Source organism: Acanthaster planci, linkage group LG19 (genome assembly GCF_054643075.1).
Source record: "Acanthaster planci isolate LZ-2023a linkage group LG19, COTS_SCS, whole genome shotgun sequence".
In the NCBI taxonomy this organism is placed as follows: Eukaryota; Metazoa; Echinodermata; class Asteroidea; order Valvatida; family Acanthasteridae; genus Acanthaster; species Acanthaster planci.
The window spans coordinates 12,543,275-12,568,552 of NC_141795.1; the positions used below are offsets into that span (position 1 = coordinate 12,543,275).

The 25,278-nt window shown below is 41.3% G+C and overlaps 3 protein-coding genes across 5 annotated transcripts in view; 1 reads left to right on the forward strand and 2 right to left on the reverse strand.

The window, feature by feature from the left end:
- The window catches only part of zswim8 (zinc finger SWIM-type containing 8), a 40,754-nt gene extending 35,627 nt beyond the window's left edge, over positions 1 to 5,127 (reverse strand). The window contains exons 1-2 of one of the 2 annotated variants that reach the window (XM_022236228.2): positions 4,971 to 5,127; positions 1,978 to 2,214 (exon numbers count right to left, since the gene is read on the reverse strand). In XM_022236228.2, the coding sequence (XP_022091920.2) occupies positions 1,978 to 2,170 (193 nt within the window). In that variant the 5' untranslated portion in view covers positions 2,171 to 2,214; positions 4,971 to 5,127. Of the gene's footprint in view, positions 1 to 1,977; positions 2,215 to 4,892 lie in introns of both variants that reach the window. The other variant, XM_022236315.2, reaches the window with a different exon arrangement.
- Positions 5,128 to 5,428: 301 nt separating this feature from the next.
- Positions 5,429 to 17,362, forward strand: rps14 (ribosomal protein S14). The gene is made up of 5 exons (XM_022246265.2): positions 5,429 to 5,555; positions 11,328 to 11,478; positions 13,890 to 14,051; positions 14,245 to 14,321; positions 17,184 to 17,362. The coding sequence occupies exons 2-5, from the start codon at positions 11,330 to 11,332 to the stop codon at positions 17,249 to 17,251; spliced, it is 456 nt and encodes a 151-aa protein (XP_022101957.1). The 5' UTR covers positions 5,429 to 5,555; positions 11,328 to 11,329; the 3' UTR covers positions 17,252 to 17,362.
- Positions 17,363 to 18,387: 1,025 nt separating this feature from the next.
- Positions 18,388 to 24,902, reverse strand: LOC110985179 (chymotrypsinogen A-like). Of its 2 annotated transcripts, none has more exons than XM_087130022.1 (5): positions 24,232 to 24,902; positions 23,847 to 23,934; positions 21,041 to 21,242; positions 20,159 to 20,445; positions 18,388 to 19,675 (listed from the first exon to the last, which is right to left on the reverse strand). In XM_087130022.1, exons 1-5 carry the CDS (start codon positions 24,358 to 24,360, stop codon positions 19,305 to 19,307), a joined length of 1,077 nt encoding a protein of 358 aa, XP_086986148.1. In that variant the 5' UTR covers positions 24,361 to 24,902; the 3' UTR covers positions 18,388 to 19,304. The 2 variants fall into 2 exon arrangements, with proteins under 2 accessions (XP_086986148.1, XP_022101746.1); XM_022246054.2 differs by having other exon boundaries at positions 23,847 to 24,006; positions 24,232 to 24,896.
- Between the last annotated feature and the right edge of the window lie 376 nt (positions 24,903 to 25,278).

Consider the following 25,278-nt stretch of genomic DNA (forward strand, 5'->3'; position numbering starts at 1 on the left):
TGTGTATCACCATAGAGCAAGGACACTCTATGCTCTATGGTGTCACGGGAGTAATGAGATGGACTCTTTCTGTGCTCAAATATCAAATGCAAGATTTTTAACAAAGGATATCTGAATATCATCTACATGTACACGTATACTGTTCACTTCATTGTTCTTATACTGCGGCCAGTTGGCAATGATCCAACCACGTGCTTTTTCCAACTTGAACAAAAATGAACAAAAGAAACAATGCAAACAACAAAATGGCAGAGAAAACTTCACTCCAATTCACTCTACACGTGTACATTACGAACCACATGTACATGTACATGTACATTACACAAAAGATTTTTTTGAAATTGTCAAAACAGACACGCTTACATGTATATGTATGTACATACATAATGTGCAAAAGTGCTAATGACTTAGAAAGTACATGTACCTGTACCGGTACACGTGTATGTGGAAAATGGACAATGAAGGAGAATTTCAAAAGGAAGAATTTTATCAAGGATTTAAGAAATGTTTTGGAAGACTTTTAATACTAGAAAACAAAGAGGTATACAGGTACTGAGAATCCACTGTACATACATGTACATGTATGATACATGTACGAATACATAAATTATGTACATTGTTCTAGAGGAGCTACATTTAAATGAATGTTTTGTCCACATAATGAGTCATGTCTGCATTATACAAAAGATGTTAAACACTGTCAACAACCAGTGCTAACATCTTTTATTCCAAACCTTAATAAGATTCATTCATTACATTTTCAGCATAAGAATAAAAAACACTGTCCTCTAAAACATTGCTAATCCAGACATTCTGGCTACCCAGCTGATTCAGTGGAACAAAGGTGAAAGACCCACTGTAACAAAAAAATTAAAATGCTCCATGCCACTTCCTGTCTGAGGTAGTCTTTGGGGTAAACCAAGAGGTAGGTGTACGCATGCAGCTGGGTAAAGTGGGACAAAGGGTAAGCGCTGTAATGTACATGTACATGTGCAGAATACGGTACATGTACATGCATCTAAAACAGGAGTGACTGGGTTTCATTTGGCAGAGTTTGTATCAAATAACATAGTTAAAGATCAATCACATTGCTTTGACATAAAATGGTTCTTTAACAGGGAATTGGTCATTGTTACCCATATCATGACTACAGTGGAAACTTTTCTTTGCATTTATGAAAAGAATGGTCATTTGAGTTCAGTGCCACCTCGAGAATGCTCGGAATACAAAAAAAGTTCAATGAGGGCGGCAAACAAATCTAACAATTTGATGATGTCATAATATGGCTCTCGTTCCCCCAGAGGTTCTTGACCTTGGGGGGCTCTATGGCACAAGAATGGAGAAAAACGGGTAAAGTAAGTTACATGTACATGTAGATGTCATTCTCAGCAAATGACCGCTGCCATCTGCCTGATATTCATCAGAATCTTACTCTGGATTAAATTGGGACCATTCAACTGTGTCATATGATCCAGTGTTGACATCACTTCGACTGTCTGATCAAGATTATTGATATAAAAGCCATAGCAATTCCAAGTCACTCTCAATAAATCTTGAGCAAATAACCACCATAGGTCAGCATTTGTGTGGTCCAACTTTGTAAAGACTACAGAGTGGCTGTGGTACATTGAAAATGTTGGCATTGTTGGCATGTTGGTACTGCTACAAGTACATTGTGGAATAACACATGTACATGTACGTTCAGCAAGAAGAGGTTGAAAAAAAAGTGGTTTCTCTTCCAGGATTTTTTTGAATGCATGAGGCGACCTTTGGTTTTGAAAGATGGCAGAGTTTTCCACCATGGGGGATGGATTTTCTGGACTCTTTTTGCTCATTCTGTATGATGGAGCTTGCATCCTAACAGATTTATAAAATTGTATTTATGGCTCATATTTTACTGTAAACAAAAAACAATGCCACCTGGGTAGAATGACGGATTACCTACATGTACATGTATGAAAAATGGTTTCCACAAACCTTCATTGGAATGGCTGCTCTGTGATGACCCTCCTGACCCGACTGTCGTCCCTCCCTTCCTCCATCCCCGCCAATTGTTGTTGCTGACACTCTCTGCCTCACTGACCCATGAGCACAGGGAATCCTCTTCAAATCGGTCACTGTCTTCAAACGAGAATCGATCTTGCTCTTCCCAGTCATACATGTACTCCATGTCGCAACATCAAAGGAAAGCACTATCATGAAGTCCAGAACAACCTGTGATGTATGATAAAAACGACCAACATTCTGAGACATTGCAGTGATTAGTCAACCAGAACTCTTCAAGAACCTTAATGATGTCTACCAGGCAATGACTATTGTGAAAGAATGAGGAAGATACATATGGCTGTAACACTATTGCTTTCAGTGAAGGCTGATGCTTCTGGAAGACAAATTACAAAGTACAGTATGCAGCTGGTTCCCTGCAAAGAGGATGGTTAATACTGGAGCATTCATTAAGGTCAACATTCAGGATTCAAGGATACCTCAGAGTTAGCATTAAAGATCTGAGTGACTAAATTGCATATCCCATCACTTCCAACTGAATCAATCAAGGCCCGATCTTTCCCAATTTATCTCGAAAATGAAACCCTTCTGTAAAGCTAGGGCACTATTCACAGTCAGCCTTGACAGAAAAATGCATAAGTGACCATTCACAGCATATTCCAAATCATAAACTTTGTGGAAGTGGGAAATATCAACATGATACTTAATACAATTCAAAACACAATTTTCTGTAGTGTGGATGGGCAAACTGATCAAGAATTTCACCATTTTAATGAGGATATATAGGTAAATAAACCTCCCCATCAGACATATTACTTCAGCAAGAAGGCATGTACATGTATGAAATTTTGTTGCACAAATACTGTAGCTGTGATGGCAGAGCAAATTGGTAGAATCAAAACAGCCAAAATGTGTTTATGTAAGTTTGTCCATAAACCTTACAGTTCTGCAAGTACATGTACATGTACCCTTGGATCAAGGCGCCCGCGGCGAAATGGATAGTCAATAAAGAGGGAGGAGCTGGAGGAGACTAGTTTAAACACCAAACCAACGCGAAAAGAAAGATTACACAACGAACAGCACGCACGCCCCGCACGCCTTTGGAGTTCTGCCCCATGTAGCTTATGTTTTTCTTATACGATATATGCCTATGAATAAGTCTCCACCAATCAAAACGATCCTCTCTGTCGTGCATGTAATAAATTATTCATCATTACAATGGTGCGTGTATTCAATGCGGCATCCTTTCCGGCAGTGGTGTAAACTCTAAACGACAATCTCTTCCAGAATTGCCTCAAATATGCAACACCAAAGCCTGGGACTCCGATCGACAAATTGAAACCACAGCAAATGTTGGCCGTGAAAGCTGTTCTGGAGGGTCAAGACGTATTTGTCAATCTTCTAACTGGATGGATATGGCAACATTTTCAAATACCACGCCACACCATTGTGCAGCCACTTCATGAACGTAAGTAGCCTAGACATGCTTGGACTACTTAGCGCCGAAAAACCGGATTGGTTCAGAGAAATGTGAATAATTCATAACATTAGCATATTGAACAATTCAGATAAACCACTGGAAACAAAGCTCCAAAGGCGCTTGCGGCGGCGCGCACAGTCCACAACACACACAGCTCGGCTACTGCATTCGCATGCATGGTTAATTTCGGGCTTGTATGCAGTTCATCGTGTGGTCTTGACTATCCATTTTGCCGCGGGCGCCTTGATCAAAGGCTATTGTACATGTATGTAGATCCACGTTACTTGGACTACATGGTACCTACATGACCTTATCCCTAGAAATATTTATTGAGCTCCTTCATCAGGCCGGGGACCAAACCACAATCTAGCGACGTCCCTAGTTTCTAGTTGTGTTGCTTGTCCAAGCGGCAATGATATCATTTTTATCAGGTCACGTGATAATGATGTAATTTTCCGGTGCGATTTTGGGAAAATAACAAGATTTGAAATGCCGGCAGCTAACATGGCCACCGTTGCCGTTACTGTTGCTGTTGGAGTCTATGGCAAATTGTTTCCGATCGCTATTTTGGAAAATTACCACAGTAAACATAAAATCTGCCACTGTGAATCAATGGAGATTTTTAATGGCAACATTTTCATGCATAATGTAAACTTCGACAAAGCTTAATTTTTCAGCGTAAACATTTTCATCAGCAGAATCAGACTCGCCTGCCTACCTAATTTGAAACATCCAGTGCAAGATTCGACCAAAAAATTTCCTTGATCCGCTTTTATAGAGACCAAATGAAAGGAAAGTTTCATTCAGATCTAGGGTAGCAGGTTTCCTGTAAATTGGATCAACCAGAGCAATCTGTACTGAAGGTTTTGGCCGATAAAGAGATTGATGTCATCTGCGAACCATGGTCTAAAAAAGTTCAAAATTACGTCATCGTTGCACAAACGAGTGGCGTATGCATAGTCTGGCATTGTCACTAGATTGTGGTTTGGTCCCCGACCTGTTCATGTGTCCTTGTTCTGCTTTTCCATGATGCAGAACAAAGAGCCTTTTTTACTATTTTGGACGGTAGACACAACCAAAACTGACACGAGTGATCACTGTTCGTAAACTGTCATGACTGTTTGCATCAACAAACCCCAACAAAGATTCACCTACTTCCATTAACATGTAGGCCTACCATAACATGCGGCAACAAAAAGATTAGAAAAAAGAGGACCATTAAATCATGTTATCATCAACAACATCATCAATACCGACGCACAAGCTGAAATTCTCAATTAAACTGGTGACTAGTAAGTATCACTCGTCATGCCGATGACACCTCGTCTACCCAACATGCCCAACTAAACAACGTTTGTCTCAGTTTAGACTTTACTTTAGTTTCAAATTTTGTCGCCTGTTTTTTTACCTACTAAATTTGCCACTTCTTTCTCCTCCAAGTTCGCAGCAACCATTTGATAGAAAAATATTCAAGTGTCATACTTACAACTGAGACTGAATTTAGTTCACCCATCCATTTCTGGCACAATTTCTAAGAGTCTTTTTGTTCTAAGTGTTTCGCTCCAGCTGTCCACACAATCAGTCCGTCTGTACCCGTACCAAACAATAACAACATGGCTCTGATCGGGAGCGGTCGGAAGACCTCGACTATTTCCGGCGAATCAAGGTCAGTGAACTTCGCTTGACCTCTCTTTACATGGTCTGGTAACCATCGGGGACTACATACGTTCTTAGCACAAGGAATGGGAACCAGTTATATTATAATATGCCCATCAGCTCCCCGTATGCCCCGCCTCCAAAGTCGTGACAAAATGGACTTGAACAATGAGAAGACATTGTATCGTTTAAATGACTTCTTTTAATCTGTTCTCAACTAAATGTTTTATAAAAACATTTAAATATTTATATATAACATAAGTAAATGTCATTGCCACAAATTTTGAAAGCCTGAAACTGTGACAGAAACAAGTAATATTATTTCCCTGTAAATGAGCACTTTTTGGACGAGGCTAGATCGACCAAGGACCTACCTCGACCTCTTTAATTCGGGTTGCTGTTTCTTTTGACCGAGGTAGTGTAATGAATTTGTAAAATCTGTCTTAATCTGTGCCACAGAACAGAATAATCTAGTAAATGATCCCACTTCTTCATGAGTATTATGTACAGCACAATTTAAAGTCAATTTGATTGCTTTTGTGATTTTAGTCTTGTTGAATTTTTACAATGAAAAATGTGATGATTTCGTCTTCCGTGTTGGGAAAATTTAGGCCTCCCGAGTACAAGTAGACGTCTGGGTACAATTCAGCGGTGTGAATTCCTGTCCCGTGAAATCAGGTCTTACTAATCACCGTCAACATACCGTCAACACCTCCGGAATCCATTTTAAATCAGCTAAAGAGGCAGAGAATTGTAATATGGTAAACTTTCGATAGCTCAAACCACAGGGGAATGGATAAAAATTCGAGAGTTAGCTAGGCTAGGTTTCCGAATTTTACTAGCATGCAATGATGTAGCCGCAGTAGTGTGGCACAGACTCTCACTCCCGTCCCATCTTTAGCCACGTATATGCAATTTCGTGTCGGCGTATTGAATATTTCGGCGCACCCACTTATCGTGGGCGCAATTTCTTTTGCACACGAACATAATTCTTGACCTTTCCGCTTTCAAAAAACCATTTATTTAATGATTTCACTCACGTTATTCAGGTATTTTCAAGTCTTTTTGCCTTTATCCATTCAATCTAACAGGCTCGCTCTGCGCTCTCACAGTCGCCATCTTTAAGTTTAAAATAAGGTCTTTGAACATTATGTCACTTGACCCCTCATATGTAATACACAGACAGCTAGATGTCTTGACATGGAAGACATGATCCCTCATCGTCGAAACGATGAGGGATCAAGTGACGTAATGTTCAACAACCTTATTTTAAAGATGGCGACTGTGAGAGCGAGCCCGGTAGATTGAAAGGATAAAGGCAAAAAGACTTGAAAATACCTGAAGAACTTGAGTGAAATCATTCAGTAAATGGTTTTTAGAAAGCGGAAAGGTCAAGAATCATGTTTGTGTGCGAAAGAAATTGCGCCCACGATGATAAGTGGGTAAGCCGAAATCTTCAGTACGCCAACATGAAATTGTGTATACGGAAGTATGGCTAAGGATGGATGGGGAGTGAGAGTCCATGCTGCACGAGTGGGGCTAGCAGTGATGCAGGCCTAGCTACATCATACATGTACTTATGTAGGCCTACACCCGTAAACAGGGCCCAATGAATACTCCTCCGTCATGTCAGTCATATACTGGACCCTTTCCCGATTCATAGAGATTTCTTTCGAAAAGATATATCCGGGGGTATAGGCCTAACTAAACATCCGCCCGATATGTTCAATACTTACGGGGTAAACTTTCCGCCTTTTTGTCGTTTGGAGGAAAAAATGTGGCCTTTTATGCCGTTTTGGCCTGACTTGTACATTACACAGACTGCTTTGTTACGGTTAAGTAATGGTACCCTATACGAGTGCCTGTCTAGTTTGCACCCAAACTTCAGCACTTACGAATTTCATTCAGATCTGCGAGATCTAAGTTGATCTAGTCCCTAAGTACTTGTGGAAAATCATGGCTGTTTTGTGTCGCAGCTAATACGCAACGCCCTTGGCTGGTTCCCTGTCCAGTCACACACAGCTTGCGGCAAATCATTGGTAGCGTGGATCGCTCTCTGTGACGTGACGTGCGCCTATGATTATAAGAGGGTGCACTCAAGATTTCACCATGCCGTCACGAAATTGCATATACGGGTGTGTGGCTAAGGATGGAGTGGGAGCGAGGGTCCATGCCACACTAGTGGGGCTAGCCTAGGCCCACAGCTACACGCTCGGTATACAGTGCACTCGGTGCAGTCTTTTTGAATTGGCCTTTCAAAAACTTCAAGTTAGGCCTAAGCCATGTAAGCCGAAGCAGATGTTGTGTTGTGGGCATTTTGAGTTGCGCAGTGCTCTTCTACACCCAGAACTGTGGGGTCCAACGTCCACTCCGCTCCCACATGTAGAAAAAATGTGGCGCCCCACCACGCTTTCTGCAGCGCCCGCCACGCTGAGAAATTGCCGCCAAGCTTTAAAAGTCATGCTGCCACATTTACGTTTGTTTACTCTAGTGCATACATTTACATCAGAAATAATCTAGAAACAATAACATTAACACTTCAGTTTCGATTCTTGCATCAAGGCTGCCTTAATTTTTTTTGGCTAAATTGTCCAGTTGCAACATGCGGTGACTCGAATCTACATTAACAAAGTAGGCCCTGCTTACCGAGCAGTCGAATCGCCCTCCAAGACAATCTACTTTAGTACGGTCCTAACTGGTTTGTGCTCGTCTGGGAACCAAATACACCCTCGTTTGTACCATGCAGTGCTGAGCGATCGGAAGGTAGCCAGCGATTCAGCCTGTGGTACTGTGCAGAGTTGTACACTGTACATGTAAATGGGCGAGCTGTGTGTACACCGTGTGCGTGGGTGTGAATACAACCATGAGAATAAAATGCAACTCATGTCGTGAGCGCAAACAGCAATGTGATACTCTAAAGTCAGTGACAAAAAAGGCAAAAACCTAACTAGTAATCTGTTACTATAATACTTCAACCCAAACAATCCCTAACCATCAAACTTTAACACCAGTAAGGTATTTGAATTTGTTGAAATAGGTACTGGGAACTTGCTACAATGTGGTATTGGATTTGGACTAAATGGGTACTGTAGGCCTGTACTTACCCTGTTGAATTTTGACTGAATGGGTACTGTGACCCTCTCACTTTTTACCAAGCACCACCCCAGTTCATACGTTAAGTCTGATGGGTAGAATTACATTAATTGAGTACTGTATCTTAAAGATAATGTAATGACTGAAAGCTTCTCATTAAGATGGTACATGTATGTAATAATTACCGTAACAAGGACAAATGCCATTAGCTCACAATGATCCCAGCAGTTGGGGATGGATATGCAGCATGATGGTATGTGAGTTTGTTTGATTTTGTACTGCCTATCCACACTCTTTGTACTGTGCAATGGGCCTGCTTTGATTGGGTACTCTTGTAGCAAGAGTACTGGTGAAGTCTCTGTGATTGTGCACTGTTAGGTAGGGGTTGATTTCAAGGTATTGGAGTTTGTGTGATTAAGGAGGGATACCACAAACAGTGCTTGGGCAGTTAGGGTTAACCACTTACTGTCGGGGAGCCCGCTTTCGGGCACGTATTCTTTATATGCATATCCGGGGTTTCCGAAATCAGACCTGGGCCTTGTAACAAAAGACTGTACTCGTAACAAAAGACCAGGCTGCTGGGAATTACCAACATTTTTTCACCATCAACAGTGGAGATAATCCAACATTTTTTTGAAACGGTGTACCGCTGTTGGGGCATTGAGTGTGAGTGGATTATTTCCAGGTACAAAAGCGTTCCACCACCACAGCGATGAGCCACACAGTACCACTGCACGCTAATCTGGCCCCTGTTGTGCCAGTTTCGTGAACAAAAGAAAATTACGTATCACTGCACAATCTGGGCTCTTTTTACAAGGCGGCAGGCCTGGCTGAAATACTCCAGCGTCAATAGATGTTGTCTGTCAGATTAGAATAGAAACCAGACAGTCCTTAGTGTGTGGCTGTAAGTGTCCAGTAAATGAAGATATGAAATTTTAAAGAATTTTGAAAACAGAAAAAAATGAAAAATATCCCGTCCCAGCAGAATCAACATTCATAAATGCCCCCATCTTGATGTGGTTAAGGGAGTACATGTACACTGTTTTTGTGTCATTAGGAGTAGGCCTACATCATTAAAAGATTACATTTTCAAGGTCATTTTAATATCTGTAAAATCATTGGATCCAATCATATGTTGGCCAATGTTCCGGTTAATTAAAACATTGGACATTGGATCGGCAGTTAAAATCAAAGTCGGTTGTTCCTTGTTATACCTTTGTGTTCATGTGCATTTTTATATTTCAATATGCCATGGCATGTACACACCCCACAGTGCTGGTGCAAAATTTGTTATGGGTATGCGAAATCCTGGCCTCAACCTCACTGTCTTTAACTTCAGATCAGGGTGTTTTAAAGCACTCTACTTTGGGGGGGGGGTAATGGTTGAACTTCATGCATGTTTTCATCCATTTGGTTATGCAAGTACATATGATGTTTCACAATTAAACTTCAGACGTATCACAGTTTAACTTTAAGATTTTTTGTTCTTGACACATATTAACCCCTCGGATCAATTAATGGAAAATGGAAGTAAGAAAAATTGAAGAGTTAATGTCTGATTTTAATACCTTGACCAGCCAGCAGTTCCTCTGTATAACATGTGTTTTTAACTATCAATAAAGATAAACAAAATTGAGGAATGAGGATCTATTCAATTGTAGGCCTGCTGATCTTTTACATTAATTTGCAATGCAATGAATTATTATGTGTTAAATAAAGGAAAGTCTTCACAAAATATTTTAAACTTTTGTTCTTAAAAGTGGAGGGAAAGTGGCCAGGAATTGCCTTGGAATGCACCACAGAGCATCTAGAATCAAAATTTTCCCGGGGCCCTGGACTCCACACAGTACCCCTTGCCACTTTCACGTCAAGTCCATATAAGGAGATTCTTTTGGACAACTTGCACAAGGAATATACCGTAAAATGGACTGGGGTGTTCGGGAAAATGAAAGTAAAATTCTAGAACAAAATTGTTGGACTCGCTAAGTAAAAAAGTATTTATGAATGGAAATAAATATGTGTTTGGCCAGTCTTAAACTAACATTGAATGCTAGTTCAGCAAAAAGAATGTATGATTGTCAGTGTCTGCAGGTTTCAGAATCAGCTGACGTAGGTTTTAACTCCTGATCAGATGTCCGATGTTTTAATTAGAACATTGGCAGATGTCATATCCGATCCGATGTTTTTACCAACAATAACTGAAAACACAAACTTAACAGGATGTAGGCCTGCTCCTAACAACACAAACTCAGTGCACTCCTTTGAAATTTAAAATGTCAGTTTACATATTACCGGTTATAGGATTAGTTTTTTGCCTTTAAACTGAGTTGAGAGAATAAATGATTGGGTACATCACATCGCCATTTGCACGATACCGATGGTGCTCAGTTGTATTCACACCCAACGCACGCTGTGCATACATATGCAGAATAAACACAGAGCGCCCCAGGCTGAATCACGGGCAAACTTTAGTCAAGGTGCACATGACACCAGTGTACCATGCTTCGCTACTCACTTGGGTGTCTTTGTTGTGCCAACGGCAGAGGTGCGCATCATGTGTCCAGGTAGCCACGCGGGCTCCATGAGTAAAGGCTAAATAATCATGGGTTACCTTCAGTCTGGTCACACAGCACCTGGTGGTACCACACACGGTGTAGTTCCCTGACTCTTTTTATAGAGGTCAGTGGAAATGGAAACATGTACACTGACTGCTCCTTGAGTCCGTGTTCCGTACATTGAGTTGTTGCAGCACTGATTGCACAGATATATTTTTCAGGGATACTTGTGTGGGTTTAACCATGGTATAACTGTTCATTAGTCTCACCAAATGAAAAAACCAAAGTTTTTATTCATGCCGAAACTGAGTGCAGAGTTTGCTCCTTTGTTCATTTTAACATCGGCACTCATATTGGCAAGAAGGTCACATTTTGCTGATCCGATGTTTTGCCGATATTGCCGAACATGGGCCCGGACCGATGTCCAATGCAATTATCGGTTGATGCTGGCGAATGATAGAGTTATGAGCTTTGATATGGTGCCCATACATACTTCAGACATGGATGTTTTCTCATCTTGATGTTTATAATTATTGCAGACATGGCTCCTCGTAAAGGCAAGGTACAGAAGGAAGAAGTCCAGGTGCATCTTGGGCCCCAGGTTCCGGAGGGAGAGAATGTCTTTGGGGTGGCTCACATCTTTGCCTCCTTCAATGACACCTTCGTGCATGTCACCGACCTTTCTGGAAGGTTAGTTTGCTTTGTTTGTTACTTTACTTTTTGATGTGTGCAGCCTCTGCAAATATATCTGGTTACATGGGCCTCGTTGCAAAGTATGAGGACCCCCCCTTCTGTGAAGTATCCTGGGTTAACCCTTCCAAATCAGTTGAAATACAGCTGAAGATTTGGGTGAATGTTGCTGGATTTAGTAAGGGCTTGATGCTTGGGAGTTGATAACCCCTTCGCGCCGGGAGGCGGCTAGACACGCCGTAAAAATTGAGATCCTCAGCCCGCTTTTCAGCTATTATTCTCGGCCCACGCTCGAGTGAACACAGTGAAAGAAGGCAAACCCTGGCTCTTGTATATATGGTGATTGGTCTTTGTGCGTAGCCCAGAAATGAAAGGACCTAATTTGCATCATAATCACCAGCTTCACAATAGTCCCCACTTTGAAAAGAGGCAACGGGAATGTGGAAGGGTGAGTAGAGCCGCATGCCACTGAACAATCAGTCTTTTCACCGTGTAATTCAAAGCTTGCAGAGCACACAGGGCCACAAACCGAGAATTCGCGGTTTGGCTGGTGGCCTTCGTGACCAAGTGAGGCTGGAATTCTTGGAGTCAGCTTTCGGGGCCGTCAAGGGGTTAAAGTACAAAAAATGTTGCTTTAGGGTCCCTCACTTGCATTTGCTTATTGTGGGGGATTTAGGAACATTCTTTCTGTGAGTCCATGAGAAATAAGGTTGTGATATCTCAGGATTTTTCCGGATTCAGGACCTCTGACTGCTGGTGGTTTTGTTACTTTCTACATTTGGTACATGTCAAGATACGTTTATATGTACCAGGGGCAAGATTCATATATCTTGTTACATAAGATTTCACAAAATTATTGCCATTTACGAGAGAACTCATACCTGTTCAGCAACTTACAGCCGGTGAAGTCACCATGTTGTCGTCATAACAACAGGGGTGTGAAATTTCCACGTATTGGAGGATTTCCACATTTTATGTTGATTGTGCCGAATTTTAGTTTCTGCTTTTTTGCCACCGACGGGCCAGATTTCCTCATATTTCTTCCTTGAGCAAGCGCTGATTTTTCCGTTTTTTCCTTTTTCAACCAACGCGACAGCCAGTCCAAAGGGTAAGAAAACACAGTTCTGGATTGTCTTAATGCACATGACTGGATGTTCTGTATGCAGACATGGTATGTACATACATGTACATACACAATGTACGTGCGGGCGTTTTTCAGCGCCTCACGAAGTGTAAACCTTGTGTGTAAACAGCATCCTGGGAACCACCCAATCATTGTGTTGTGATTGGCTGCCAATGAAATATCAATATTCATATATGTGTTGATGGGGTTCATTAGAGCTGTTTGTGCGTCAGTGGAAGTAGTGACTAACAATCCAGTCTCCACTATCACTTTAACTCATGGCAGCACACATTTCGCTGTGAAGTTGCAGCTTGAAATAAAGTTAGGAAATTTTCACTTTTGCCGATAAAGGGCTTCGCGACAACTGGCATGGAGCATGCATTATCGCGCAGTGCATTATGTGCATCGTTTTGTACAAGATTTCAAACAATTTTTAGACATAACCTTTGTTATAATGTCAGTGCAGCACAGTGTATAATTGTCCAAAGAAGCTCTCACTCGGGTACAATCTTTGACAAGGCCAATCTTGAAGGTGCAAATCTGCAGAAATGGACGTTGATAGAATACACCATAGATGAGCAGGTGACAACACTGCACTAGGAAAATCACAGACCTCCTGAAGGTGTTGCGGACCTGCGAAGAACCCGGCGGGGCCCGGGCCCTTAAATTGCACGGTACACGGTCCGACCTTGCAGGGCACCAGCGACATTGCATGTTCGGAGGATCATTGGCGTTTACCTCTTCTCTTGCACATGTTAATGCTGTTCTGTTGAAGCAATTTTTAATGTCCTCTTCTTTTTCCTTCCGGCTCTCATAATATCCACTCTTTACCGTCTGATCAAGTGTCTTTAGCTATTTGAATTTCTAGCCGTACTACCACATGGCCAAGCGACCTTTTGCTAATGGCATAAAGGGCACTAGCGTATGCCGTACATGCCATTAATTCTACTACAACAACAACAACAACATCCCTCCCGATACTTGGGGAAAATTTCTGGTTTTTAACTTCATTTCTGCCATTCCAATTTTGCCCCTAAAATTTATATAGCAATTTTGACATGCCATTTTGAAAAATAGCAATTTTGACACGCCTGTGTATTACCAGAAACTTACCATGTAATCTTGTGTATGTCCTGTAATACGTCTCACCTGACTTATCCGAACAATCAGTGCAGTGCACCTTGCGCGTACCACATCCATGTGACTTTTTATGGATTTTAACGCTGCAAGTTCTATTCCTTCATCAGGGAAATAACACTTTTATTCTTTTCATCATTCTTCTCTCCAGAGAGACCATCTCCCGTGTGACGGGTGGCATGAAGGTCAAGGCAGATCGTGATGAGGCCTCCCCATACGCTGCCATGTTGGCTGCTCAAGATGTCGCCGCTCGCTGCAAGGAGCTTGGCATCACCGCCCTGCACATCAAACTCCGTGCTACTGGCGGAAACAAGTAAGTTTTCCAAGGAGAGTTATTTTAAACCGTTTGGCATTTTGAGTTCCGAAAAACAGCCCACTTAATTCCAGAACTCGTTTTACTCTGTCAGTAGGAATTCAATAAGGGGAATTTTTTGTCCCTTCCTTTTCATTACATAGGGCTAGAACCGAGGTGTCCGAACACTGACATGTTTAATCTTTTTCTATAGGACCAAGACCCCAGGACCTGGTGCTCAGTCTGCCCTGAGAGCCTTGGCTCGCTCAGGCATGAAGATTGGCCGCATTGGTGAGTACACTATTGTCACCACCTTGGCAGTTAACAGTGTGATCATATTTCTTTGAATTTAAAGTTTTCTGTCTTGAGAGAAATCTTCAGAGTCCCAAATCTTGAGACCTCCCTCCCCCAATTTTTTTTTAATGAATAAATAAGTCACCGAAAATATGTTATATAATATCAGTAAAAAGGGAATACTTTGGTTTCAGTCTCCATTCATTTTCAGTGTACAGTGGTGTACATAGTGCTGGAAGTAAGTGTCAAGGTTTGATTCAGGTTCATTTTGGACATGGTTAGGAAATTTTTTGCCGAACTTCAGTTTGGTTCAGGTTCAGACATGTACACATATGTAGGTACATGTACAGTGGTCGATGTACACATTGAGGCATCTGAGAGCTTGCTATGAACATGCCACAGCACGTCCATGTATAAAATACATTCATACAAGTAATGAATCTCCTCCATCCCCCATCCACGAGCAACTTCAATTTCAACAATTTTTTTTCTAAACTGTGACCCCAAAGTTTATTTAGGAGTTATAATTCCATAGAATGTTACCTGTTAACCTTAACCCTCCCAAATCCTCCAAAATCCTTTTCTGCAAAGTGAAGGAATTTGGAGGATACAGGGTGTATGGCCAAAGTGCGTGGCTGATTTCGAAGGACGCCATACATGAAGGTCTTGGATTAATTAGACCTTATGTTGTCTGTGCTTAGTCAAGCACAAATTCAGCCCAATATTTCTTTCGTATCAACCGCACTGCTCAAGAATGCCATTCACACTGCCTCAACATAATGACAGGAATTTCCGGAGGATTTTGAAGGATTTGGGCAGTTAGGCACACCTCCAAATGACATTTTCAAGAAATTTTGGAGGATTGTGGAGAATTGGGCTGAATGCAATTTTTTCATGTTGAAAATCAGAGGATTTTGGAGGATTCAGGACGGTTCCTAGTAAAAAGGCCTAGGGGGTTAGGGTTAAGGTGCAACATTTTCCGACCGTGTTTTGCCAACCAAAAGTGGTTGTGTTTGGACCACGCTTGACTCGACAAAACAATCGTAGGATATATGAAAAACAGAAAAACCAGCATGCTCAAATGGGAGTTCCCTACTTAACAGGATACAAGATCAAATAAGATTTTGAGCGAACTGTGTTTTAGTTATTTTTCACAAAACAGATTCAGCTACCTACCATGCATACATCCATACTATGCATTCGATATAATCTTCAAAGAACCTTGGTATCAAGTCAGCATTCTTCCCCGTGACGGCTCCCATGTGGCCAAAGGGGTGATTTTCCCAAACAAAATTTTTTATTTTTTTGAACAGATAACGGAATTTTGTTATTTGAGATTTGCAAGCAACTTAGAAATCTGCAAAATTCTGTTACAACGTATACATACAACCTAATGAAAGGCAAATTTATTTGGCCAACGCACACACCAAATCTGGATTGCACTTGAGTGCTGCTCCACCCAGCAAAATTGGCTTTTACTCCGGACTTGCTTTCAATTGAGCACAAGTCCAACTATGATCAGCATCCAATCAAAATTTGTTTTACACAGCCATTTATGACATCATTGACCTAAATATGGAATGTAAAGGCGTTGTTATTGGAGATTGACATACATAATGTCTGAATATACATAAGCACAATTGGACGTAGTTAGAATTTAGAATTGCTACATGTATGCAGCGGAAATGCTGTACCTTGCATACTCTAGGTTGATTATTAATGAATTCTCACCACATGCATTTTACTACCATCGTGTGATAGCACAGGGCCATTGTAAGTTAACTATATATGTACAGTACACGTGTGTGTACACCCACATAAGTTCTCTTGCATGCATTCCGTTTGCTATCAATGGCATGCCAAATTAAAGCCAAACATCCGAACCGACCAGTTTGGCTCAGTTCAGTTCAGTTTTGTTCAAAAGTGCCATGTTCGATTATTTTTAGTTTGGTTCATCAGTTCAGCTGTAGCACAAGGTATACATGTAAAATCCTCAGGCATCTCAATTTAGAATCTACTTTTGCAGTTTAGGAGCAATACTACCCTCTACAGGCTTAATAGAGTAAACTCCGACTAAGTCGACATTGCATAACCCGTCATGTCGTCTAAGTCGGCCATTTGACAAAAGTTCCAAAATGACGACTTACAACACAAGCTGGCATTTGTGTAAGTTGTCATAATTTCTTGAGTCCTAAGAGTGCCGACTTAGCCGGAGTTTACTGTATAAATTTCCAAGCAGAAATCCAGTTCATTTACTTCTTACCCAGTTTCAGCCTGCCAAGTATGACAAAAGAGCATAGCCCCAGGGATGCAACTTTTCCTGGGATCAGCTGATTTCCTTGTTTTTCACTTCAGACTCATGCCGCTGAAAATTACAAAATGCTGTTTCCTTGTCTTTTGTCAAAGTTTAAGTTCCACGCCTGTAGCTATATTTATTTGTACTAAAAGGCATCGCATTATAAGGGCAGATTGCCTTACCGTACATCACACTTTGTGCACACACCAAGTCGTAGCAAACTCAGTACGTTGCAAAGGTTTCTTGACACACTGTGCTGACACACACTGCACCTTCTCGTTAGTCAAAACTGTTGATGCTGATTTTAAAAATTCCAATCCTGTTTCTTCTTTGGTCATTGCCAATTTGAATGGAATGGATATTTCTCAAAATTTGTCGCATTACGTGAATATATTTCAAGGTCTGCAGTAGTAAGAAATTTGTTACATGGAAAATGCTCTTTCTTGACAAAGGCAAAGGTTGTCTTGGGAGTCAGTGTAGCAGTGCTAGTTTATTTTTCTTTGTTTAGAGGAATATTTATGTCCTAACCTCTCTGCCCTTTCTCATATTTTCCCGCACAACAGAGGATGTGACCCCAATCCCATCAGACAGCACACGGAGAAAGGGTGGTCGCCGCGGTCGTCGTCTGTAAAGGGCGCCATTAATCCAAAGGCTGTTGTCCAATGCAGCCAAAGTACTGTACAAAGCAAGTAGTATGTTCTGTGATTTTGACCAATAAAATGCACAGGAAACGATACAAAAATTGGTATGTGTCACCTTTTTCATGAGTATTGTTGGATTGCTTACTGCATGACCCATATAGTGTCTGTATTAGAATGGGTTACAGTTGACATGACCATACTGATTACTGATAGTGCATGTGAGAGACATCCAGCTAGGGGCTTTGTGTTGAACAAGAAAGGGCACTTTGTCGCTTAGCATTTGACCCATACCACTTGTCGGCAGTGGCATGTCCCTGGTGGATGCTTGTCGTTCCTCATTTGTTTCATTTGCATGTACATGTATGTATACCAAAGAAAGTGAGTACACGTTCATTAACCCTAACACTCCTCAATCCTTCACCTGTTGGAGGACTGAGGAGTGTTGGGGTTAATATATTCTTTGTGGTCCCTCCATCGCCACTTAAAGTCCGACACATCATGAAGGTAATAATTACACTTAATAATTACATCAGTATCTACTCCCATATATTTCATATTTATGTCCGATATCCACTGCATATTTTGCAGTTGGTATTTGATGGAGAACTCTGGAAGCCACTAACCATCTTTTCTGATGTCTAAGCTCTGAAAATGTGTCACTGTTCTACAGCAGTGTGTTGAATTTCAGTGGGGTTGGGAAATGTTGAAACCACAACTGTGTAGGGAATTTGGGTTTATGTGCAAGTGAGGTGGTCTTCTAGGGTATCTTTACCAGGAACACTCTTTGTACTTTAGAGGGGCATTCACCTTTACACAAATCACAAGTTGGTGTCTTGCCTTCTTCAATCCTGCTAAATCCTCCAGAACTCCTCCTCATGGATTCTTAACGATCCAGGAGAGTCAGGGTTATGATGGTAACTGCTTTGTGATGTTTGAATTGAGAGAAGTTTGTCTCACACAATGGCTGTCAATCACTGGCTGAAACTGGAACTCTCTGGAAGGGAACAGATGTATGCAGACGCTGCTCAGGTTGGGAGTTTGTCTTAGCTGTACCATCGGCCATTAATTAAACACTTTTTGGGGCAATAGACCGCATACAAGTAAAAATACAACACACAAAATCATCTTTCAGTTCCAAATGTATTCACAATTTAATTGGTAAGTATGGCAAAATAACACTGAAGACTCAACCAGAATGTCAACATATTGCCATATTTTTTCATTCAAAGACTCACAAGTATTGATGTATTCTGTATTTTAAGTCGGAAAATGAAGAAAAATGCCATAATGTGAAGTCACAACATTTGAAGAGAAGTAAGCCGTTCCCTCTGGCAGAAGGCTAACCTTGCTGACCCCAGTGAAGCAGGTCAGGATGAATACACCAAGCACAATAAATAATACAAGAATAAATACTTATACAATATAGGTAATTCTTGGAAAACGCTGAAACCACTGAATGCTTTCTGTGCCGTTGCAGACAGCTTTTTTTTCTGTTTATCCCCATGTGGCAGAGGCTTAAAGTAGTGGTTCAGCACTTGCACCAAAATTCAATTTCAAATTGGGTCCTGAGTTAGAAACTATTCACTAACATTTTAACATAAGCTGCAGTTTAAAAGTAGCACCAAGTAACATTTTTTTTAAAGTTCGATTTCAAAATGAAATTTGTATGGGAAACGGGATTGTAAGGGGAGATAGCTGATCTGTGAGAAGTTGAAGAAGCAAAAGGGAAATACATATTTCAACTTGGCAGTGGTTCTGAGATAATACTGACGTGTTTCTGATGATGATGTCATTCCTTCATCTCATTACACCCTTACAGATTTGCTTAAAAACACCAGTCCTGAGGATAGTTCAGTCAGTGCAGCATTTAAACTTGGTATGCTGTAATACAGAAGTTTACATTTGTTCAACAATATCCAAAGTTCATGGTCAATTTGCTTTGAAAAAAATTATTTAAAATTTGTGAATGATTTTTGCCTATCTGAAATCACTTGAGCCGATCGGCATTTATGTAGGAAATCTTATTGTATTTCTATAAGTAACTCAGTTGATGCAGACTGGTGTCCTTCGCCGCCTTTCCATCCTCCGCTGGATCCAATTCAGGTACTGGTCCACCCTAGTGTACACGCCTGGGGTAGCACCCCCAGGAGGCCGCTCGTTACACAGTGAGTCCAGACCCCAGGACGTGATCCCCCACACCTTCCACACACCATAGCGCTTGCACACCAGTGGGCCCCCGCTGTCTCCCCGGCAGGTGTCAGCCCTGGGGCTGCGGGTCCCCACCTGACCAGCACAGATTGTCCTGCGGGAGATCTGGCGGCCGTAGATGGCGCGGCAGGTTTTCTGTGGCTGGAGTGGCACGGGGGCCTCATTCAGCATGTCAGGAAAGGAACTGGAGACAAGATCACTGAAATCTGTAGGCAAGGTGAAATACAAGACTTTGTAGTACATAGACAAGAGAAGATGACAGTATACATAAACGTTTATAGTCCTGTGATTACGAAAATCCATCACGACTTTCATACACGTTCTTATGTATCCATGTATCAAACAATGTTTGTACACAACGAGAACCCCCTTCTGGCGTACCTGAGCTGCAGGGCTTGATTTCAATCTACTCAAGTTCTGCAAGCAAGGTGTGCTCTGTAGCACACAACTTCCTACATGTATTTGATCTGTGCGCGTGGAGTGATCACATGTAAAATGAATGATGTTGATCTAATGCTTTGTTCTTGCAATTATTTGTACAATTTTCTTGCTCCTGCTGTGGTAGTATGTAAGGGTCTGTACCAGTATTGTGTATCTTGGACTTTTTATCTTGCTTACAACCTAGATTTTCTGTGTTTTGCTCTATCCCTTATTTTGGACAGAATGTGAAAATAAGCATGTCATCTTACTGGAATGTCCCCAGCCTGTCACCCAGCAGTTGTCTCCCGCCTTGAACTCTTCCTGCTGGGGCAGGCAAGCCGGTAGCACATGATCATTAAACAGTGCCCCCTTGTGGCCTTTGATCCTCCCTCGTAAAGTCACCAGAGCAATGTCGTTAGCATAGCCATAGCCAGATCGCAGCATCCGGTACTTAGTGTGGATGTCCAAACAGCCGATGGTAAAGTCTTGCTCCTGAGGCTCTGTGGTAGAGCGGTCATGCTGGCCGAGACGGATGATGAAGTCATTCTTGTGATAACTGCAGTTACACAGAAACAAAGGTCATTGGTATTTACATATTGCTTTGAGGAGCTCGTGAGATTTTGGGTTTGGAGTATCATACTTTATCAGTGAACCCATCAAGAGAAACTGAATTCCACAGTTAACTAGCCCCAGAATTAAGAAATTCCATCAGAAGTTTTGCGTAGTATTTATCAATGATTATGTTTTAAATTCCCTGTGGCATTTTCCAGGTCACATAAATGATGTTGATCACTCTTAAGGCTAGAAAGTGAGGCTTTGGTACCCTTGTTCATACAAAGATCAGTTGTACCTTTGTGTACGGGTGATGTTTCCTTAAGAAAAGTTTCTGGTCATAATTATTAATAATCCTCTATCCGCTACACATGTATTTTGGTCTAGACTAGAACTAACCATGCGTAAACGTAGCTTCCTTCTTTTAAAATCAGGTTTTTTGGCAGATCAAAAGTAAAAAAGATTATTAGTAGACAAGTGAAGACCATCTTAAATGCAGTCCTAACCTCGTCACCTGCTCCCTTTTAGTTTTAGTACATTGACATGACCCCCCCCGCATGCCGCTATTCCCCTACCAGCCCTCCTCGTGAAACACGCACCCATCAAAACAGTGGGCAGCCGTCAGTACGTGCATGGTGTCGATGAGCGTCCCGCCACAATGGTGAACCTCCTGATTGAAGGCATCCCGCCGGATGATTTGCGCCTGCCATGGCCACCGTGTCCCGGCAGTCAGACCACCGACCACTCTGCGAATTCGACGGTAGGGATTAGTTGGCCGACGCCCGCACTTCGTCAATCCAGCTATTAGATGGAAAATGTTTATTTAAATAGCGAGATACCAAAGTAAATCACCATATATAAGGAACTTTGCTAATCTTAATCTCTCAAATGTAAAATATGAGAAGCAGGATGGCAAATGGGTAATTCATGTGCACTGTTGGTTCAATAGTAGAATTCTCACCCGCCACGCGGGAGGCCCGGATTCGATTCCCAGTCAGTGCAAATGAGGATTTTTAAATTTATGTTTCCTTTTGATATTACGGATGGCTTGAATGTGTGCACTATACAATATGCCCTGGGATTTATGTTGTTGAGCATCGCAACTGCTCCAGGTAAACTTCTAAGTTTTATAAACTGAAATAGAACTTTCGTCTTTCAAGCTGAAATTAAAATAACATTGAACCTTGGCATGTGTACTGGTGGTTCCGTGGTACACGTGTAGAATTCTTGCCTGCCATGCTGGAGGCCCGAATTCGATTCCCTGCCTAGGCAGGCATTCACTCCTTATTTTACGTGGGTTCAACATGTTCAATATACATTATCTGGGATGAATTGTTTTATGAATGGGTATGAAAAATCACAATAGCACCATATTGAAATATTTGAGATTTATAACGGATTTACTAACTGCCTAAATCTCATCTTAAGGCAAAACTACTGTTTCTGTAAAGATAAAAGTTTAGGTAAAGTAACGCGGGGACAGTGACCTGCCACGCTCTAGGTCCGGATTTAATTCCCGGCTAGGGCAGATTTTTTGAAAATTTGAATGTAGCATTAGCACTTCATTAATTGCAAGAATTATCGTCAGTTTGGAAATAAACATTCGTGGCAGCCATAAAGAAAAGACTCGACACTATTTTGTTCACTTTTTTCAAACACTGTACTTAAAATATGTTTCCAACAAATTGTTTGAAAAGGATACTCTATCAATGGTTTACATAAATTTGAGAGCGCAAGACAATGGATGTTTTTGCTTTCACAATAATTTTGCAAAGTCCACATCGGCAAAGCCAATTATGTTCATTAAAATTATGTTCATTGTGAAGATTCCTTGCGAGTGCATTGTGTAGAAAGTAGTATTTTTTCAGAGACAACTATATGTATTTCACCTCCCAGGAAAAAAAAAACCGTTGAAATAATGTCACTTGGTCTTGACTGTACAGACGCATAGATTCTTTAATTCTGTATACCCAATATTGTACGTTATTAGAGCTCTTGCAAATCTGAAGGAATTCTCCTTTGCCCCTTGCGGATAATTTGTCATTCGTTGGGCAAGGCTACCTACGCGTGCATTGCATCTGGGCTTTGTTGGCCGAAAACCGGAACTAAAGGGAGTCGAAGTTTTTTTTTCGACCTTCCGAGAATTCCCGAACCTTAATCTATAAATACCACCACCTTCGAGTTGAACCTGTCACCCCTCACCCGACTCACGATTGGACATTTTTAATTAATTGTCGTTTATATGTAGCTTTCAGGGTTAATCTGGTCTCACGGCGACAGGTGTCAGTCTGAATCGGGGAAGAGGACATAGTAGTGCTTGGGAGAGAACGACCTTGCCACCGCGTCATTCGGTCAACTGCGGTCCCAGGCTAATCTTGCGTGAACAATCGCTTTCGAAGTTTAGAACTAATCCAAGGCTGTAACTCAAATGTTTTCAACCAAATTCAGGTCTTTTTTCCTATCGTTAAAGCAGAGGCCATGTGAAGTTCATGACGTAGGACATTAATGGAATTCTAGAGTGAACTTGAGAAATTTTACATTGCTTTTTTTGCGAGTGAAATTTCGGGAATTCCGAAGAAAAAGACACAGTTTGAATATTGTATATTGGCACAAGTTTCACCGACTCTTCGTTGGTGGGGCTGTTTCGTTGCCCCTTGTCAACAAATGGTTCTAAGGAGTTTCATTTTCAAAACCTGTGGCTAGAAATTATTTTAAATATCTTGTATTTTGTACCACTAACAATTTAAAAATGCTCATGAGACAGACTGGCTTGCATCAGCGGAGTTGTAGTCATGTTACGAAATATTTTGGGAATTATGGGACGCAACTATCCTTAGGATCAGTCCGGTAAATTCGGTGCGAATGAAATTATGCTGCCAAAAATGGTAGTTAATTTGTTAGCATTTCCTGACAAAAAAAATCATATGAAATTTTGTGGCTCACACGATCTTCATATTTCAATCATTGTTGTAAATTGTACATTTGCTAAGATGTATTGATAATAATCCAGAGCAATTTTTGTAACTGATTCCAAGGCATACTCAAGTTTCAGCAAAGATGTTGACACCCAATATCGTTTTTCTTTGGTCTGTTTTCATCCGTGCTCAAGCTCTCACAATTTAAAATAGGTGAGTAGGGGCTTTGTGGAGATTAATTGTTCTGATGTTGTTGATAAATCAACTTACATAATTGTGCCGCATCCCTGCATGCCGCCTAGGTGACACACACGTTAACTTAATACTCAAAAGTGGTTATTCAAATTGATAAAAAAGGGCCACGGCTCTACTAAGTTTCCTGAATCAAATATTTCAATTCAAGATATTAACATTCAGATGAAGTCTGGTTTAGCTAAACTGCTTCCAACAAGCAGTAAGGGGGTGAGAGGTGACATTGATGTTTTCTCACCGATGGGTAATCGTCTTTGAGAATGTTGCTGGGTGTCATCTAATTCTTCTACCTCTCCTAAGCTCGTTGGAGGTAGAGTCCCCGCCTCCTGCAGTGATGGTATTGGTATCGTGTCACCTTCAGGCGCTACTAATTCTCTGGTATGTGTGGTGTGTCTCATCTATGTCAGTCGAAACAAAAATGTATTGGTACTGTATGTACGGGTTCGGCACATTATTTTCCATAGGCCACAGCATTTATGGGCTTGGCACAAAATACTTATCTTCAACATGCTTTGGACATCGTGTTCCCTGTTTCGATTTTTTTTTATTAACGCCTTTGTGCAAATTAAATTTCATAAAGGTATGCTGTTACTCTATGAATGACGACTCTGGAAAAAACCTACCTTTGTTTTGCTCGGGAAATTCCTGTTTGTGTTACGTTTGACCGACGCTGTACTTGATGCTGCCAAACAAATTTCTGCGACGAAACAGCACAAAATCAAACTGGAAAATCCCCTGCATTCACCAAACATCTTTCAAAATCCAACTCGAGAAATCGATGAAATGTGCCAAATCCAAACAATAATTCCTCACAGCGTAGTAATGTTAGCTATATGCTCCACGGTCCAAAGTGCACGTGCGTCCTCAGTTAACTGGCTGGTCCCACTGACTTCTATTGAAACAAAAAATATTACCGATCACCTTTCAGTCACTGTAATATCATTCGTGATGACGTCACCATTAGTAAACGCGCCCCGTTGTGAATACACTACACGCAGTGTTTTACCGGCACAATTCGTTCACGACTTGATCATGCTGGATTCAAAATTCCTTGGATCATTTTTGATCTTTCGTTTGCCGAGGACAAACAAATTACTGTACCGTAAACGGGTGGCTTGTAATCGCCCCCAAAACCCGCCTATTGTCTGTCGGCTTCCGGCTCCCATTGTCCCGCTGTTCAAAGAACGAACCCGTTTCTTCTCTCAGTTCCGCGATTGGTCCGTAAAACCCTTCCAAACCGTAGACTTAGAATCCAGTGTCTGCTGTCGCCAATGGGACTTTTTACTTACCAAACCACATTTATTGACATATCGAATAATAAAACGTTGGGCCGTTATGCGCCCGGTTTGCTTGAACAGCTTTTCGTCGCCAGGGAACAAGAGCACTAGTCTTGTGGGTGATCGATGAACAAAATTTCTGCGACAGCTGATATCATTTTGTCACTAATGTAAATTGATTGTGAGTTTTCGGGAAGATGTGGGCTGTGTTCTATGGGCTTTGGAGAAAGGGACATTAATATACTACCTTGTAGCTAATTTAATTTCTAGACAAAAAGGATGCTTGAAAAGGCTAAAATGTAATATGCACAATGTTCTCCCGTTCAGTGTTTTTCTCAAAAGCATACAATAAGAAATCACCTTTTGGAAACAACAGCTAATTTGGCAGGCGAG

Coding starts and splice junctions, on each gene's coding strand:
- LOC110985179 (XM_022246054.2), bottom strand. CDS start 24,360: ATGTTTGGTGAATGCAGGGGATTTTCCAGTTTGATTTTGTGCTGTTTC. Junction 20,446..21,040: donor GCTGCCCACTGTTTTGATGG/GTGCGTGTTTCA, acceptor GTGTAACTGCAG/TTATCACAAGAATGACTTCA. Junction 19,676..20,158: donor GACAGGCTGGGGACATTCCA/GTAAGATGACAT, acceptor CCTTGCCTACAG/ATTTCAGTGATCTTGTCTCC.
- rps14 (XM_022246265.2), top strand. CDS start 11,330: ATGGCTCCTCGTAAAGGCAAGGTACAGAAGGAAGAAGTCCAGGTGCAT. Junction 14,052..14,244: donor CGTGCTACTGGCGGAAACAA/GTAAGTTTTCCA, acceptor CTTTTTCTATAG/GACCAAGACCCCAGGACCTG. Junction 14,322..17,183: donor CATGAAGATTGGCCGCATTG/GTGAGTACACTA, acceptor CCCGCACAACAG/AGGATGTGACCCCAATCCCA.